At 32.1% G+C, this 21,034-nt stretch overlaps 1 protein-coding gene across 4 annotated transcripts in view; it reads left to right on the top strand.

The window, feature by feature from the left end:
- The window catches only part of LOC126887888 (uncharacterized), a 168,895-nt gene that overhangs the window by 115,289 nt on the left and 32,572 nt on the right, over nt 1-21,034 (top strand). For all 4 annotated transcript variants that reach the window (XM_050655783.1, XM_050655781.1, XM_050655784.1 and 1 more), the window contains 2 exons: nt 1,951-2,188; nt 8,426-8,817. In XM_050655783.1, the coding sequence (XP_050511740.1) occupies nt 1,951-2,188; nt 8,426-8,817 (630 nt within the window). The remainder of the gene's footprint in view (nt 1-1,950; nt 2,189-8,425; nt 8,818-21,034) is intronic.

Below are 21,034 nucleotides of genomic sequence, written 5' to 3'. Positions count from 1 at the left end.
CCTAACTTTTTTATTCTTCTTCTTCTTATGCAGTCCACTAATGGATGTTCGCGATCACGTTTGACCATTTTTCTCTATCCCTTGCAGTATGTATTAGGTCTCCTATGTTTTTTAGTCCTGTCCATTGTTTGACATTACGGAGCCATGACATTTTCTTCCTGCCCACTTCCCTTCTTCCTTCAATCTTTCCTTCAATTAAGGTTTGCAGAAACTGATATCTTTCATAACTAATTATGTGTCCCAGGTATGCCGTTTTTCTCTGTTTAATTGTGCACACCAGTTGTCGTTCTGTACCAATTCTTCTCAGGATTTCTTCATTTGTTATTCTTGCGGTCCAGGGAACTTTAAGGATTCGTCGATAGATCCACATCTCAAATGCCTCTAGCTTATTCATTGTGTTTATTTTTAAAGTCCATCCTTCCATGCCATATAGGAGCACCGACCATAATTATGTAGCATTTTGTGAATCTTACTCTTAGGTTTAGGTCAAAGTCAGAGTTCGTAAAGACGTTTTTGAATTTCATGAATGCACTTCTGGCTCTTTCTATCCGACATTTAATTTCCATATCCGACATCCAGTCTTCACAGAGCCAGGTTCCCAAGTACTTAAACTTTCTTACGCGCTCTACATCTTGGTTGTTATATGCTAGTCTTGCATTTTGATGTTGACATAATTGACGGCTGATTATAAGGAACTTCGTCTTTTTTATGTTGATGCTAAGTCCCATGTTCTCGCTATGCTCTCCAATTTTATTAAGAAGGTTTTGGAGGTCTTCTATATTGTCTGCTATTAAAACCGAGTCATCCGCATATCGTATATTACTGACCCAGGTACCATTTACTTTGATGCCGCTTTCGCATTCCTCAAGAGCTTCCTGGAAGATACTTTCTGAATATAGATTGAACAGTAGTGGGGAGAGAATACATCCCTGTCTTACACCTCTGAGAATTTTTTGAGCTTGCGTTGTTTCATTATCCACCTTGACGACAGCTGTTTGATTCCAGTAAAGAGCCTCTATGCAACGAATGTCTTTTTGATCTATGTCGAGTTGTTTTAGTATATGTACGAGTTTATGATGTTGTACTCGATCGAAGGCTTTTTCATTATCTTTTTTATTATCCAACATAATCGAATGAATCAAAAAGCAAAATATTAAGAAAGCCTAAGTCTACAGTTGAGTTTTAATTTCAATATTTTATATACGCTACAATATTCCACAGGGTTTTCCAAACTTTGAGGAAAAAACACACTATCATTGTTACAACCGGTATACAATGACACTTAACTCTTTAGCAATAATATTATTACATCGATGTTCTTGAAGAATAATCAACTATTTTTAATGAGAAATAAGCCACAATTTTACCAAAAAAATGATAACAAAAATGTTGTTGCTAAGTAAAAAAATTCTTCTAATAATTTATTTAATCTGACTCATTTATATTGGCAATTCAGACGTATATTATACATTTTAAAGTAGAAGACGACGAAACCCGATTTGGGCTTCGAAACGTTAATAAAATCATTTTTTGGTAAAATTGTGGCTTATTTCCCATTAAAAATAGTTAATTATAAAAATGCCACAAGGAAATAGCTTCAGAACAATTTGAAGAATAAAGCTATAATATACTAGAAAAATCACTCAAATCAGACAACAGGTTTAGAAAATACGAAACATCAAAAATGTCCCATTTTTAATGTGGTGCGTTAATTTTGATGCTTAGTGTAGTTGGTGAATTATTGCCGGCAAAATGGTTCCAAATTTTACAACTAGATGAAATTTTATTACGAATTAAACGATTTCTGACTGATCATCGGCGCAGATTGGCTATAGGAAGGCTATATGGCGCCGAGGCTTTAGTATTTATTTATTTATTGTTTCTCAGTTACAATCTTTATTTATTAGTTCATTGTTTTCTTCATTTATGAATAATATTATTATATTTCAGGTATTGGTCCACAGCAACAGAAACTTCGTTCTCAGAGTCCAAAATCAAGAGGCAGAAAAATACGAAATAGTCCTAAACGTATTAATCGTTCAAGATCTAGAAATCGTTCAATGTCAAGAGACTTATCTGCCGGTAGACGAAATCGTTCTATATCGAGAGATTTATCTTCCGGTAGACGAAAGCGTTCTATATCTAGAGATTTATCTTACGGTAGACGACCTTCTCCACTGAATTCAAGGTATGTTAAGCAAGCTCCACACTCTCGCGAAAGTTGTCCGAAGTACACGTCACTACTGTGATGGTACGAGACAACCCCCACGGAATTTTCCTAATTTATTTGTTTTAAAAATAAGGTCATAATATTATAATTGCAATTTGTATAATTTATTACGATAGTAGCAAAGTCCAAAGTATTGAACTCATTTGAAAGACTGCAAAGAAAGCACACGTCATTCTTAATGTACCTATAGTACCTCGCCATATATGGTCATACATATTGGCACTGTTTTTAACTATAACAGATATAAATAGGAAGGTCGAGTACCTGAGACATCGTTGTTGTCGTTGCACTCTCTAGCGCGTAGTCAGGGGATATAGTTACCGAGAAATGGATTATACCCGACCTATCTCAAGGTCAACGCAATGTAATTGTACATTTAATTATATAAGAATAAAGTTTCTGTAAAAAGTTTAAGTTTGTTTGTTCGGGGTAGTGTCTTCGTCTAGCAACCCCAATTTCACATGCTAGAGAGTGCAACGACAACAACGATGTCTCAGGTACTCGACCTTCCTATTTATATCTGTTATAGTTAAAAACAGTGCCAATATGTATGACCATATATGGTGAGGTACTATACGTCCATTACGATTGACGTGTGCTTTCTTTGCAGTCTTTTAAATGAGTTCAATACTTTGGACTTTGCTACTATCGTAATAAATAATACAAATTGCAATTATAATATTATGACCTTATTTTTATAACAAATAAATTAGGAAAATTCCGTGAGGGTTGTCGTGTACCATCACACTACACACTCGTTCAACTTCGTGAGGAACACACTCACGCGGGCCGATACCGACTTCGATTCCTTTGACTCGGTCGCAAAAACCGCCACAGAATGGAAGTAGGCCGAGGCGAAGCGAAGTCGCATGAAGTACCTCTCTACACTCTCGTGCTCGCTGAACTTCGATCAACTTCGCGAGTATTATAGTGGACGCTTTAAGATACATTTTTATTTTTTGCAAGCATAGCGTGCTTATCGCAGACTACGGACGGAATGTATTGATCGGTGTGGTGAATCTCGCAGAGGTATGATAAAATAAAAATTACTGAAACGCGATGAAACGAAAGATCGCGCGACCACACACTACGTTGAGTAGTAAATAGATGCAAATAAATTAAAAACATCGCTCCGTGCGTAGAAGATGAGAAAGCTATGCTTCCCCTGGTCAGTCACTCCCGGAGTGACACATCCCATTTTTATTCATACTATTATATTCTTAAGAAAAATACATAATATCTTCCCTGCCATTTCCAACTATCGAATGTGAAAAGTGGTACTTTTCAGGAGAGCAAAATAACTCTTTTTTTTAGAGACTCCTAAATCAGCGCATTGACAAATGGGAAATTTTTTATATTTTTTGTATGTAATGTTTAATCCTTGTTAGATTGATAACTAATTTGAACTGCTTATCATTTTTTTCTTTTCAAAAAATCACATTCGTTACTTTGATTTTTGTATTAATCAAAGATTTGTTTCGGTCCGACGATTCAAAGTAGCGAATGTATAACAGCGAATAACTGTATAATCAAATAATGAAAATCTGTTAAAATGAAATCATAAACTGCCTCACAAGAATTTCTTGGAAGCAATACTGAAACAAAATTCGCACAAATTGTAAACACGTGCATATTATTCTTCTCAGCAGTCTAGCATTTTCGACAGTTTACAGATTATGATTGAATAACTGTTGAATAAATTACAACACAAACTAACGAATGTGACACATTCGACATTTAGCGTTTTACAAATATACATTTAGTTATATTTATATAAAACAAAAGTATCGAATATAACCATTTTCGTCAGTTTGCAGTCAACCAAATGAAAAAAATGTTCATATTCGATGGTTTAAACAGCATATTTCCTGCGCTCCTAATCAAGCTACAATAACGAGAATTTGCCACAAGATGTATCACGTATAATGCGAGAGCAAGGTATCGAATCTGAAAAACCCGATTTTTCACATTCGATAGTTGGAAATGGTAGGGACGGTATTATATATCCATATTTTATGAAGAGTTTTCCCGAAACAAAAAATTACATACGAGAGATTTTAACAACTGACAATTTTCTTTGCACGCTACACCACACCACATAAACTATGAAAGCACAAAACTCTTGGATGTAGAAGAAAACGGGCAATATGAGCCAACTACTCTCCATCAATAAAAACATTTTATTTTCACGCTACTGATCTACGTATTTTTTTTCGCCCATTTTACAACATTAAAATGTGAAAACCTTGAATCATCCATGTCTGTCCGTCCGTCCGTAAACACATCTTCTCCGTTATTAAAACAGATAAAATGGCAAATTAGGTGTCGAAGGAAAAATTATGATCCAAATATGGTATACTGAAACTCAAACAAAAAGGAATGCACGTCACAGATTTAATGACATCATAACTCACCAGTACAACAAACTTGACGACAAACAAATTCAACAAATTTTTTATAATATATTAGTTTTTTTGCTACCGCTAGGTTTAGCAGGAAAGCGCTGTTGCCGAATAAAAAACATATGTATATTTACCAAAACAGCTACCGGCTACACTGTTTCTCTTTGTCTTTAAGAGGATCGGTACGTATTTTCGCCTGCAATGCTATTCAAATGGGGATTCATTTTTTTCGAATCCTGAGAAAACTAATAAGTATTTTTGAAAAATTTAAACGCAGAAGAAAGATTACGTTAATAGCGAGGGCCAAAAGTCCCTGAGAACTTCTATAATGTTTATTTTAATAAGTTACAGGGGTGAAAAACTAAGAGAAAATTTAGTGTGATTTTTAATATCAAATATCTCATTCAAAATAAACTTTTTATTTATTCTAAGGGACTTTCGGCCCTCGGTAATAATTTAGTCTTTCATTTTAAGTTTAAATTTTTTAAAAATATTTATTGGTTTTTTCAGGATTCGAAAAAAATTAACACAATGCCGTGGTAATATTTTCCAAATCTATCTTTGTCTTACAACGCACTCAGCCGAATATAATATTGTCAGTCAGACACTGACAATCAGTGGCAATTTTAAATATTTGACATTGCATCGGGAATATTTTGAGTTATTGATTAAGGCTATGGGTACAGAATTCGCAAATATTTTACGGCTATCCTTACCTTTTCTGTCTTTACATGGCAAATTACGTGTAGTAAAATTCACACTAGTATGGATATGTACATATTACTAGAATGTCATTCTACTTGACAATGTCATAACTAGCTTAAAGGGATGGCTTTTGAATGTTCTTGGATAACTGTTATTTTTTGTATAATTGCAAATTAATAATTCAGTTAATAAATGTGATAATTTTTTCACTAGCTATGTATTCAGTGATTGTAATAATTTATATGTACCTACAACAAAAACTAATACTCAATCGAGAAAAGCGGAAACGTGTTAAAGTGATTTTTTAATAATATATTGTTATTATGGAACGCTTACAATTTTGAACATCTTTAACAACAAAATACTTGGATCACAGAATATATCTTGATGTATTCTCTGCTTCTATCTTCCATAAATAATACACAATAAATAACTTTTTATAAAGTTCACCTCTTAAATCAGTTATTTATCAAATACACTATATATCAATATTACTTAATCAACAACTAAAAATATTCCCGATTCATGTCAAATAATTATTTAAAATTGTCACTGATTGTCAGTGTCTGACTGACAATATTCTATTCAACTAAGTGCGTTGTATGACAAAGATAGATTTGGAAAAAATTACCAGGGACATTGTGTTCATTTTTTTCGAATCCTGAAAAAACAATAAATATTTTTAAAAAATCTAAACGCAGAATGAAAGACTAAATTATTACCGAGGGCCGAAAGTCCTTAGAATGAATAAAAACTTTATTTTGAATGAGATATTTGAAATTAAAAATAACACTAAATTTTCTCTTAGTTTTTCTTCTCTGTAACTTATTAAAATAAACATTATAGAAGTTCTCAGGGACTTTCGGCCCTCGCTAATAACGTAATCTTTCAATCTGCGTTTAAATTTTTTAAAAATACTTATTAGTTTTCTCAGGATTCGAAAAAAATGAATCCCCATTTGAATAGCATTGCAGCCGAAAAAACGTACCGATCCTCTTAAATATTATTGATATATAGTGTATTTGATAAATAATTGATTTAAGACGTGAACTTAAATAAAAAGTTATTTATTGTGTATTATTTGTGGAAGATCCAAGCAGAGAATACATCAGGATAATATATTCTGTGATTTAAGTATTTTGTTATTAAAGATGTTCAAAATTGTAAGCGTTCCATAATAACAATATATTAATAATACATATTAATAATGATGACATTTTCAAATAGAATGACATTCTAGTAATGTTTACATATCCATACCAGTGTGAATTTTACTACACGTAATTTGCCGTGTAAAGACAGAAAAAGTAGGGATACACGTAAAATATTTGCGAATTATGTACCCATTGCCTTAAGAATATGAAACAAAGATAATATCTGTAATATAAGTGTCAAATTCATGTTGTAATATAGAAGGTTATGTAAGATTTTGTTTGTTAAAAAAAATTAACGCCTAACTAAACCTATACAACAAAACTATTAAGAACCTAATCGACCAATCAATGATAGGGAAGGTAAGGGGTTAAACCATAAACTGTCGTTAAAATAAACTATATAAATAAAATATTATTTGAAAATAATAATTTGACATTGTATTTAACCTCCAATATTATGACAGACGTCAGTTACCATTTACAATCTCTCCAAATATAATAATGACGTCATATAAACTCGTCACTAATTCTGCCCAATGAAATGCTCGCTGTAATAGGAATGGAATGTCAAAAAAATCTGATTATTCCCTATGTATTTTTTTTTCAATTTAGAATATGGCAACAAGGAGAAATAGAAGCATTCGAGATGTGGATGTACCGCAGGATACTGAGAATATCGTGGACAGAGAAAGTGACAAACATGGAAGTGTTGCGAAGGATGCAGAAAGAAAAAGAACTTGCGCTTACTATTAAAAAGCGCAAACTGCAATACTTGGGACATATAATGAGGGGACAAAAGTACCAGCTACTACAATTAATTATTCAGGGAAAAATAATAGGTAAAAGATCCATTGGCAGAAGAAAACATTCATGGTTGAAGAATTTAAGAGATTGGTACAAGTGCAGCAGCTGCCAATTATTTAGATCTACGGTATCAAAAATACGCATAGCCTTGATGATAGCCAAACTTCGGAACGAGGACGGCACCTGAAGAAGAAGAAGAACAAGGAGAAAATTACGTGCATTCCGTATTGTTTGACTTTTTCTATATCTCAAAGGTTTTCGATGTATGTTTCATGCTCGTTTTTGCTGACACTTAGTGCTCTTGTGTTTTCTCCCACATAGCAGCTGTTGCATTCTCATGGTATTTTATAGATGCAGTTCTTTGATCTCTCTTTTGTTATTAGGTTTGGTAGTGTGTATTTTATTTATATTTTCTTTTTTCATGGTGAATTTGATTGATTCTTCTTTGTTGTTGATGCCCATCAGAAATGTACTCAATGCTTTTAGTACGCGAGGCCAAATGGAGAAAACATCATTTACATATCTCCATAATACTGTGGGGTAATGGATGTAATGATAAAACAACCTGCTATTTATAAACAAGGAATTCCACGATACAGAAGGAAAGATGACAAAAATACAATATGTAAAGAGCTTATCAGAAAATTTAAAAAGAATAGGAAATAAGTACATCGCAACAACATTCAAAACAACCAATACACTCAGATCTGTCTTGTTTAAAACCAAACCTAACAACAGAAGAGATATCAAAGAATTGCATCAATAAAATACCATTGCTTTTAAATATAATGAGAGATCAGGAATGATATCTGACTATATTCTTCTCCGCGCGTATAGAAATGGTGATTTACGTTATCATCATTTTCTTTTTCCGTATGCACCTAGATACATTGGAGACACATGCACAAGACATCTTTACGTGTCTGCGAAAAGTATTAGTATTGGTATAACCCAAGATACAAAACTTATATTGTCATGTCTACTTTGGTCGTCCTCTCGTCCCCTTTCCAGAAACTTACAACACACTGATTTTCATATTGTTTGATTACGTCATAATCATGAGTACGTTGTAGTAGAGTTTTTTTTATATAGAATTGTGGTTTTATATAAAATTCTTTAAATTTTTACAGGTCGAGGGACTATCGAGGTAGAGATTACAAAATATCCAAGTCACCCTTCAGAAATCGCTCCCGTTCTAGAAATCGTTCCCTTTCCAGAAATCGTTCCCGTCCCAGAAATCGCTCCCGTTCCAAAAATCGCTCTCGTTCCAGGAATCACTCCCTTTCCAGAAATCGCTCCCGTTCCAGAAATCGCTCCCGTTCCAGAAATCCTCGTTCCAAAAATCGATCACTTTCCAGAAATCGATCTCTTCCTAAAAATTCACCAGTACGTCGAAGATCCAAATCCAGAGAGAGGAGTTGGGAAAGAAAGAAACCGGTGAGGGAAACCTCGTTTGAAAGAGATTTGAAAGGAAAAGATAGAATAAGAACTGTAGCTGATTTACCTTGGAATGTTAGACCACGTAAGTTAGTAAAAAGTTAAATACGTGAGAAATAATGGCTCGTATGAATAATAATTAGAATTTAGTTTATATTCCAAATTTTGGAGTAAATACTCCACGTGGTATGAATAAACAACAGAAGCAAATACTCAGCTTGAGTAGTACTCTTATGTACAGTTAGTTGTGAAAATATTCTCATATTTGATATGAATAAAAATATCTTTATGCTCGGAAACGAAAGAAGCGATAGACTACCCCAGCTAATTAAAACAATATTCGAAAATATTATTCCAATCAACTAAGATAGCTATCGTTCACCCCAGCCTAGCTCAGTCACTCAGGGTGTGTGTTCGTCTTGTCCTAATCTTAGATATGAATTATGAAAATTCAGAATGGAAGCAAACAAAACAATATTTTAACTAATCATGTTTATTGTTCAATAAAGATATAATAAAAATATGACTTATCAGATGCATTAACAAATATATTCAAATTCTTGCCAAAAACTAACAATTTGTAGATTATACTTATGGCTTTGGTATCTGGTTCGATGGTAACTTCTTGATGTCGAATGGTACTACTGTAGACTTCTTGTAGACCTGGGCAGATGTTCGGCCTCAGATCCCTGCAGATGTTGGGGGCTGTAGTCTGGATGTCATGGTCTCATTATTCGCCTTAAAGTTGCATCACCGGTGATGTGTGAGGCTTAGGTTCCCGAAGAGGGAAAGGTTGATTTCTTTCCAAAAACTATAAGATAAAGACACATATCATCAAGAAGAAAAACTAAAAACGAGCTTTGCCAAATAATCGTAAAAAGTAGTAATTGGCAAAAGAATAAAATAAAATTAATAGTGACGGAATAAAGTCATTTTACCCTATGACGGCCGGTATGTAATTAAGATATGATCAGTGGGGCGTTAATATTTAATTCTTATCGCTTGAAAAGTAAAAATATTTAATTTCCTGTATTTTATGTTCAGTAATAATATTGGATTTTACTGTATCAAAGGCAAATAAAATGATTATAATATGTATATACAGGGCGTGCTAAAAGAAGTGGGACGGAATATTTCGATTACTCAAAATTATTTGTCGACATCAAATGTTCATGAATGTATGAAGGCTCTATAAATCTCTATTTTGCGTAGAGTGAAAATTATACGAATTGCTTTGCATGCAGTAAAATTGGAAAATACTTGCCAAGTTGCTGGTATGTCCAAATTTGAATAAAATACATCCAAGACTTTAGTTTCTGCAGACACTGTATTAAATATAACCTTGAAACAAATTGGCCCTAAATCACTTCCGAGTTTTCAACAAAACAAAAGGTTTAAACACGTGCAGTCCAGTAATTAATACCAAAGCTATTGAAAGTATACAGTCCAGTAATTAGACCGAAGGTACTTTATCGTTTAACTTTTAACTAAAACACACCGCTTTGTAAGTCCGAATTGAATTCCCGAAACACTTCTTTTTAGCAAACGATTTGTCCTATTCTCTGTCTGATATTTCACTATCAGAGTCGTCACTATCTGAATTGTCTATCCGAATAATTAGAGGCCGGACCTCGTCTATAACTCGCTCGGTTTGAAAAGACTTAACGATTATGTCTTCCGTATGTCTAATACAATTTTGTCATTGTTCTGCTTTTATTTGTTCTAGCGATTCTTTTCATAAACTAAGAACGCTAGCGTCATCTGTTGTTTTGGACGCATGTTTATCATAAAAATTTTTGGCTATACCCCAACCTAACTCAATTGCATTATAGTGGCAATGGTAGGGGGGAAGTCGAAGAACTTCATGGCCATATTTAAGAGCCATTTGGTCAGTAACAAATTTCTTTTGAATTTTGTGCTCTCCACACCTCTGAAGTAAATCAACTTTTAAAAATATGTCACTGTGATAAATTTTCTTTTCTTTCAACCACAACTGTATTTCTTCTTCTGTCCAGCTGCTTGAAGGAAATCTCTCTTCTACTCTGGAGTGGTAGGATGCATTATCCAACACTATTATGGATGGTCGCTCCAATTTTTTCAACAAATTTTCTTCAAACCATTCTTCAAAAATATTTGCATCCATATTTCCATGGTAATCACCTGTATTCTTTGTGGACGAAAAAATTAAACTAGCGTCCGGAATAAAACCCTCATCATTTCCAGCATGAAGTATAATGTAGCGTTTACCATTACCGGAATGATTAGAAGAATAACATTTCGTGGTGCCATCTTGCCAGGATGATGTTGACATATTTCCTTTAGCGAAAATCCAAGTTTCATCTAAAAATACAACTTGCCTCGGACTATCAGACGTTTTATTGTTCATGTATTTTCTTAAAAAATGCCACCCTTTTGAAACAACATTGGACAGTTCACACAATACTTGTCTATTATTTGTCTTTTTATATCGAAAATCTAAATGTTTCAGCACTCTCCACAAACTTGTTAAACTAATATCACACAGTTCCTTGTCTTTAATTTTTTGTAACACAGCACTAATTGTTACATGTTCTTTGGCTTTATACATATTGTATAATATTTTTAATTTCAAGTTTAATTGACTGGTGCAAATCTAAAGTTTTTGGATGTCGACGATTTCTCTTGCTTACTTTATTTATTTTATCCTCACTCATGTTATAAATTCTTCGGAATGTCCTCTCTGAGATACCGCAAGCATCACATGTGCGTTTCTGAACTGTCATAACAGATGTCAATGGACCCATATTATTTTTTTCCAAATTGAAATAACTTTCGACTTTCAGAACTAAACGCCGTTCTTCTGGAGACAACACTCTACGTTTCTCCAAATTATTCATTTTACTTTGAAGTACCGCTTCACTACACTACTATAAAAAAATAGGTATGTACTTATATACAACTACTACACCCTAAAAAGGACGAGGGTTGTACAGCAGACGAAACAATCGAACACAAATTATTTAACAACCAATGCTATAATAACAGGCATAAACACTGCATTGATTGTGATTGCAAAAACCGTTCGCATGTTTTAAATAAGATTTTTGCTGATTATGTATTTTGGTAAATTATTGAACAACACCAATACAACCCACGACCATCCATTAATTTTTAACGATACACAGAAGTGTAATTTGATGACAAGTTTGAATTTGATCTACTTTGTCGATAACAGTGTCGTTAACAGAAAGATATTTTTAAATAGCATGAATCATTTTTCAATGATGTGTGTCTTTAAGAAATACATACATACTAAACAAATTTTTAAAGTGTGAATAAAGAAGATTACATTTATTATGACACATGGTATATACTCCTTATTTTTCAAATATGTTCTTGTAAAGGCATAACTTTGATTATTGGGTAAACCTACTACCTCAGAAGAAATTAAAAAAAAATAACATGTAATAAATTCACTGTTTAAATAAATATTCCGTACTCGTACTATTGCAAAAAAATATTAAAACCAATAAACGATAACTTGTTGAGGAGTGCTGATTGAAACAACAGACCAGTAAAATGTTATTCATAAAGGTAGTGTAAGATATATCGCCGCTTATCTGCTCCGCTAGTAACAAACTTATCAGCATTTAATGGCAAAGCGGTCTTGTTAGCTGAAAAATACTTTAGTTAAATAATTTGATTACTAAAAGCATATCAATAGATGAAATGAAATATTCAAAATTAAGATACTAATACACGTAGAGAGTGACGTCGAGGTTAGGTAAAAAAATCATAAAAAATTAAAAGTAGACTATAAAAAGCTTAGAATACAAAACTCACCCCAAGAGAAGATTTGATTTGGAAATAGATGGGGCCTTATGGGCTCATCTCTTTAAATAGATTAATTCTTCCCTTCCATTTTGTGTCTTCGGGTAGGGGTGAAGTGACACTCTCATTGAAAACGACGACCAAGTACGTATGAAGTAGCAGGCATGTTCCGTATTGAAAGACAGATACTTACAGAGTTATTTTTTTTTTATTATTTATTATTTATACATATGACCTGGCCTCTAGTGACTAATCCAGGTCGTTTTTTCCTGATGGGATTACAGATATTTTTTTTTTATATTTTTACATTTTTTACTCAACTATTAAATCTATTTTTACAATAACAATTTGCCATAATCTATTAATTACGTATAACAAACAAAGTTAAATAAACAATTTAAAATATTTTTGGTACTATCAACTCCCTTCTAAGTTATAAAGACAGTCCCTCTATTTTCAGAAGAGAGTTGGTAGTCCTCTATTTTCAGAAGAGAGTTGGTAGTTTTTTTTTTTTTTTTTTTTTTTTTTATTTTTATGAATTATGTATTGAATTATTATTTTTATTTATTTATTTTATATTGAATTATTATTATAATTGTAAATATCTATTTTTGAATTTGTATTTTATTTTATTTATTTTAACTTTATCTTACTCAACTTCATCAGGGTTGGATTATTGGTTGTCTTCTTCTATTATTATAGATTTCTTGTTGTTTTTTAGATATTATTTGTGTGAGATTGTTTAATATTTCAAAATATTCTTTATTTTGTAATATATCTCTTATTTCAATTCTTTCTAATCTTCTTCTCATTTCTCTATGTTCTTCATTTTCTATAGTATTTTCACAATGTAACACTATATGTTCTGGTGTACCTAGTTCTCCACATTCACAATATGCATCATCTTTTAAGTTAAATCTTTCCAAATATGTTGGGTACGGTCCATGTCCTGTTAAAAAGTGTATTAAGCCTTGTTTTGGATTAAAATAATTTGGAATGTTTTCTAATATTGGTATAAAATTGTATAAACGTCTAGATTTTGTTGAATTTTCCCATTCATTTTGTCTTTTTCTATTTATTATTTCTTTTAATTCTCTTTTATTTCTTATATCTAATCCTATTATTTGTATTATTTTTTCATATTTTTCTTTTTTTAGCCAATAATTACATGCTCTTTTTTGTGTTTCTAAATGCATTGGCATTACTCCAGTTAAAACTGTGAGTGCCTGTGTTGCAGTTGTTCCAAATGCTCCCGTCATTCTTACAAGAAATCCTCTCTGAGCTCTATTTAATTTTTCTGCGTTTTTTTTATTTATTAATCTATGTGCCCATACACTTGAACCGTACCCTACAATTGATGCAAGTATTGTACTTAGGTATATTCTCATCTGTCGGAACGAAATTCTATATTCCTTCTGTGCTAGACTAGCAATGCTATGCATGATCTTTGTTGCCTTTTCACAGACACAATTCATGTGTTTTGTAAATAATTTTTGTTCGTCTATTATAATACCTAAATATCTTGTTTCCATTTTTCTTTTTATTGTTTTCCCTCTAATTTTTATAATTGGATCTCTTTCTAAATTTCCTTTTATTAAACTATATGTTGTTTTTGAATCTGATATTGTTAATTTTACTTTATTCATCCAATCATTTACTCTTATTAATACTTCATTTGATTTATTTTCTAATTCTCTTCTTGAGTTTGCATCTATGATCAACAACAAATCATCTGCATATGCTATGCTTCCAAGCACTTCAGGATCTATAGTCAATTGTTCCAACAGTTCCTCTAGCATTACATCCCAGAACATAGGTCCACAAACTGATCCTTGTGGACATCCTTTTGTGATATGTTTTGTCTTTTTTCCTGTTGGGACAGCTTAGGCTTGCATATCGGTCTTGACAGTAGTTTCTGAGACTTCCGTACAGATTCTTTGGACATCTCATTCTTCGAAGTCTTTCAAAGAATGACGGCCACCAAAGATTGTCAAAAGCCCCAGACACGTCTATAAAGATCATTAAAACGTACTTTTTTATGCTTTCGTTTACTATTTCAAATACTTTATTTATTGCATCTTCTGTTGATCTACCTTTCCTAAAACCATACTGACCAGGATGTAATCCAATTTCTGTTCTTATTTGATTTAATTTTTTACATAGTAATTTTTCTTGTAATTTTCCCATTGTATTCAATAAACATACCGGTCTGTATGATTTCGGTAAGGCAGGATCTTTATCTTCCCCTTTATGTATTATTATAACTTCTGCTTGTTTAAAATTATTGGGAAACCTTCTTTGTCTAAGACATTCATTATATAATGATGTTAGTACTGGAATTATTTGTTCCGACAATGCTTGAAGTATTTCAACATGAATATTATCCGGTCCAGGTGCCTTCTTTCTTTTCATTTCTCTCATACTTTCATATACTTCTTCTTCTGTGAATTCCTCTATTTCTCTTTCTTCTTCTATTTGGTATTCTTGTATCATTTCTTCTCTTATATTTCTTTGTTCTACTGTTTCTCCTTCTAATTTATCTGGAGGTAATAATACATTAAGTAATGTTTCGGCCGATTCTTCCCAACTTTCTGTAAATGTTCCATCTTCTTTTTTTAAAGTAGAAAGCATTGTCGGACATCTAATTTTTTTAGAAACTATTTTATATGGTATTCCCCACATATCTAATTCTAAGTGTCTTGATACGAAGGTTTCCCAACTTTTAGCTTTTGTTATTTTTATTTCTTGTTTATATTCTTGTTTTAGTCTTCTATACTCACCTAGAAGGATTTGCCTCTCAAGATAGATACCACATCGTTGATATCGCTTTCGCGCATATCTAACTCTGCTTCTCATTCTTGTGAGGTTTTCCTTCCAGGCTGAGTTTTTTACTTTACTATTTTCTTTTATTTTTGGTATTGCTATATCCATTGCTTTTTTAATTTGTTTGGTTAATTCTTTTGTTGCAATATTTATATTAGATCCCCTTTGTACCAGACAAGGTGGTCGAAACTCAGACTTTAATAGTTCATAATTTGCTTTACCTATATTGTATCTTACCGAAGATATTTCCGTATTACGTGGATTTAGGTTATTAAGATTGAAAGTTATAAGGTTGTGATCACTTATTGTTGCATGCTCCATCACTTTCCAATCCTTAACTAGGTGTGCTACTGCAACATTTGATATTGTTATATCTATATTGCTAGCCGCACCAGCTCTGTTTTGAAAAGTTGGTGGGTTTCCTGGTTTATTGTGTACTATCAACTCTAGTTCATTAAATCTTCTACTAATAATCCTTTTTGATCTGTTTGAGTTGAATTCCACAATATTGATGTTGCATTTACGTCTGCTACAACTATAACTTTTTCCTCTCTATATGTTATAAATATAGCTCTTATCTTTTCCACGTATTCATCAATATCTTCACAGAACTGACAATATAGGTTAGCTATGATAAATTTACCTGCTTTTGTTAGCAATTCTACACAGATACAGTGTCGATCACTAAATTGTTTTAGAATTAGAAGTCTCATATTTTTATTGAATAATACGGTTACCGCCATTGGATTTTCTCCTATGCTTGCACATTGTGCATTAATTGGCATGTGTTGAATTTTTCCTAGTCTTGTGTATGGTTCTTGAATGCAAACCATATCAAGACTATTTTCTTCTGCTGTTTTTCTTATTTCATGTAGTACTGTGATACTTCTCATACCATTTATTTGTCCTATTTTTATATTGAATGTTTTGTTTGTCATTAATTAATTTGGTTTGTGTTTTTTTTTTATTAATTTCGTTTTGGTTTCCGTGTTTATTAGAATCGAATAAATTTTCATTTTTAGTATTTTATCACCATATCTGTGTATTTTATTATTTTTAATTATTTTATCTGAGTTTATTTCCTCTTCTCTGATACAATAATTTTTATTATTTTTAAAGTATTTTTGTTTTATATTATGATTTATATTTTTTGTATTTTTAGCATTTAAAGTATGATTTTTTGTTCTCATGACTCTGTTTTTAACCATTGCATCACATTGGTTTTTATGTTTTTGAAATTTTTTATTTTTTATTATATTAATTTTTAGTGTTATAAAATTTAATTTTAATTTAATTTTAATTTCAAATTTAGTTTTAATTTTCATTTTAATTTTAATTTTAATTAAATTTTAAATAATATTTATGTACCATAGTCTGTTTTTTGAATTAGACGATTTAAAAGTAGAGCATAAGTTGTACAATTTTTATTTTCTTTATTACATTGTTTTCCTCTGTGTTTGCAAGGTATGCATACCTTTGGCTGTCCTGTTTTATTACAATTTTTTCTTTCGTGATTTTCACCACAATGGTTACATGTTGTTTCTTTATTACAGTGTTTGCTTACGTGTCCTAGATCATTACATTTATTACATTTGGCTACCACTATGTAATCTTTTGTGTTTACACTTGTAAAACCAACATATGTTTTATTTATTATTAATTGTTTTCTTATATCAGGTGATACTTCTAATACATAATGGACCGTAGATTTCTCTCTTGGTCCTGTCTTAAATTTTAATTTACAATTGTTTGTAAAGTCTTCTTTTGTTATATTTTCAAAATTTTGAGTATATATTTTATTTAATATAATTTCTTCTTTTTCGTTGCTTGGTAAATCATACATTATTACTAGTGGTTTTCTTTTTTTTGGAAGTTCACATTTAAATTTTTCTTTTATTTTTTCATTATTTTTTATTTTTTCAATGTCTTCTAGTGTTGGAGTTTCAATTATTAATACTCTTCCTGATGTTCTCATTTTGTTTATTTTTAATTTATTTTTTTCTGGATCTAGAACTTTTGTAAGTTCTTCTTGTACTTTTCTTCCAGTTTGTGCTGTTTCACTTGTTATAAAAAGAGTGTTTATTTGTTTTTGTGTCTCTATTAGTTTTTGATTTTCAGTTTTATTATTTATTGGTTTTGATGTTATTGCAGCATATGTTTGTTTCGTTTCTTGTGTTTGTGTTATTTTTCTTAATTTTTCATATTCTATTCTTTGTCTATTATTTTCTTCTTTTAATATTTTTATTTGTCCTTCCATATTTCCATATTCCATTGCTAATAACATTATTCTATTTTTTTAAATCATCTTTTCCTATTTTACTTAATCTTTTACCTATTTCCATTTCACCTTCAATGAAGTCAAGTAAGTCTTTAATTTTTGTTTTAGTATTATCAATATTTTCATTCAAATTTATATTTAATTCAGTATTATTTATATTATTATCTACAATACTATTATCTAATATTTCATTATTATTATTTTGAGATAAGGTATTAATACTAATTCTAAAACTATTTTCAATTATGTCATCTATTTGAGATGAATTACCTCCAAAAGAAGTAATTTTCTTTTTATCTCCCATTTTTTCCACTTTTTTACCTACAATTTCTTCAGTGTGCTCTTAGCCCTACCACTGAGCTTATTGTGGGAGGACCCCGACTTATGGCAGTGGAGTGGTTGCCCGCCCCCTAACCACGTGGAGGTGGCAGGAGTACTAACTACTAACACTAAAGAGATACAGGATACATACACAGATGTTCTTACTAAAATAAATAGAAATGTGCTAACCTATTTGAATTTGGATGCCTGTTATAAAATCCTCTTCCATGGGGTTAACGTTTATATATATTACAACTAGTTGATGGGATCATCAAGGAGAGTTCGTTTCGCACTTTCGTATGATTTGAGACCGTTAACGGGATTCTCTTAACGGGATATCAACAGATTTTATTAAAGTTTTGACGTCTATTTGTGTCACTTCTTCAGTAAGAGCTTCACTGATTTCTTGAACACTAACAATTTTTACCTTTATCTGGATATAAATGTAATCCTTTATATTATGGTCAATTAAATCACTAAAAAAGGATACTAAACGAGATCAAATAAAGATTTTGATATCTATGTTTATCACCATGTACTAATATAGTTTTCTTTCAGTGAGGAATTCACTATTTCTTTGCGTAATAATAATTACTATATATATTTTGATATAAATATATTCTCTTGCACCTTTACAGCTTCCAAAGTAACTAAAAAATCAATTTTCTTCTAAAAAACTTTGATAAGTACTTCGACGTCAATTTGACCTTAAGATACTTACAGAGTAAGAATATACGGGGTGCGTTCAGTATGATGAGTTAGATGTTAGACGAAAAGAGATATAGTAAATAGAGGATAGTAAAAGAGGGCGCCAACGAGTTTTTAACGAAGAAAGCAGGTAAAACAAATACAAGAAAATTATTACTAATGAAATATTAAAGAAAATAAAGTAAAATAATTATTTAAAAATAAAATAGCAAAGATGTGATGTTTGTAACGTTACAGCTCTTTAGGATGAGAATCTACTCCATAAATTTGGAGTCTAATTAGTTACAGACTTCAGTTCGTCTTTAATTTGTGTTCAAAAAAATATTATAAACCAATAAGTATAATATAAGTACATAATATATTGTACGTGTGGTCTTCACTTTAAAAAATTGTATTATTTGTATCTATTTAGTGAATAGAATGTTAAATGGGTTTCAAATAACATTTTTAGTTAAAAATCAGAAGAAACAAGAGGTGAGGCTATATGTATTTTTGATAAAATGAAATTTTTTTAAGCTATGTAGGTGATCCGAGATTTCAAACAGGAGTGGGAGAAGATATTGATGTTCATCAAACTACTGTGTTTAAGGTTGTGACGCAAGTTGCTGACCAGATAATGGAAAAATCCACACGTTGGATATACTTTACTCACACTCCGGCGGATATAATAGAAGCTAAAGAAAGATGGCAAAGTACACTTTTCCGTGTGCCGTGGATGTGATCGATTGCACTCACATAAACATAAAATAAACCACCTCTTCATGGTGATAAATAAATGTATCGCAAAGGATATCACAATATCAAGGTTCAAGCCACGTGCAATACAGATGAATCGTTTACAAGCGTAGACGCGTCATGGCCAGGATCTGTCCATCTGAGCAACTCACAAATTTTTATACTAAGTCTCCCGATTTATACCGCTAACGCGGCTTTGGAATTATAGAAGGATAGTCTGCTATCTCTTGGGCCTACAGTATACAAGCAAGATAACAGGGCCAGTGCTACGCTTCATTCGCCTATTATTACCCCTGGTTTTACCCAAGGTACTTATTTTATTCAGGCTGAGTCGACCTAGGGCCTATACACATTTTAAAAAATTTATAGGGATTTTTTTTTAATGGCATGGACTTTATGTCATTCAACCAGTCACAACATGAGTATTAGTGTCATGTGTAGTGTGTATGTTGAGTAAGTGTCTTGTTACTTTGCAAAGTCGACGTCATTGTCTTTGCAAAGAGACGCTAATTGTATCCGAACGTCTGCGGTCCCTCCGGTGAGTACCGATCCCACAAGGACAGAAACTATATTCATTTATTAATTTATAATAAATGAAAAATTTCTGACCCTGGTGAGATTCGAACCCACAACCTTTCGGATTTTTTCTATCCAAAGGCAGGCGATCTTACCACTGAGCCACGGAGGGGGTAATTTATAGGGATAAAAGGCAGATTTCGAGCATATAGTTTAATCAAATCTTGCCCAAGTATACTTTCGCTAACTTAGCATCATCAGGGGCATTTCGTCAAAACAGGAAGATATCCCAGCAAAATGTAGATAACATTTGTATGGCAAAAACGTAATTCAAAGAATTTTGCAACTAATAGATAACATTAAACACACACTGGACGAAGGACAAACATATCAAAATTAATTAAAATTTGCCGGATACTACATCTTGGCAAGAGAAATGTAAGAACATTGTTCATTGTTAGGAGGGCATTGCCCAGCACAAAATAACAAAAGAAGACTTTAAAGAGTTCTTCGACGAACTAGGCAACCGATTCATTTGTGGCGGTGACTATAATGCCAAGCATCAGAGTTGGGGTTCTAGACTAGATACGACCCGAGGAAGAGAGCTATACAAAGCAATAAACAGCGATAATCTACAAGTAGTAACAACACGAGAACCAACGTACTGGCCAACCGACTTAAATAAAACACCCGATCTTCTGGACTTTGGCATAACTAAACAAATTAACAGGAACTATATGCATGCGGAGTCATGTTATGAACTTTCTTCCGATCATTCGCCAGTTGTTATAACACTAAATAAAAAAATTCTCCACAGGGAAAAACCATGTGTATTGCACAACCGAAAAACAAACTGGAACATCTTTAAACAACTGGTCGAGGAGCGACTTCAACTAAACATTTCCCTAAAGACCAATGAGGAGATCTAATATGCAGTAGAACACCTAAACGTAGTTATACAACAAGCTGCCTGGGACTCAACAACACCCAGCAACAATGAAATGAAGAGTGAATACACTTCAATCTCAATAAGAGAGAAAATAGGCCAAAAAAGAAAACTCAGAAAACAGTGGCAAGCAACTAGAGCGCCACAAACAAAAACGCAGTTAAA

The sequence above is a fragment of the Diabrotica virgifera genome, chromosome 7 (genome assembly GCF_917563875.1).
Source record: "Diabrotica virgifera virgifera chromosome 7, PGI_DIABVI_V3a".
NCBI classification, from domain to species: Eukaryota; Metazoa; Arthropoda; class Insecta; order Coleoptera; family Chrysomelidae; genus Diabrotica; species Diabrotica virgifera.
This window is presented reverse-complemented; position numbering and strand designations above follow the sequence as displayed.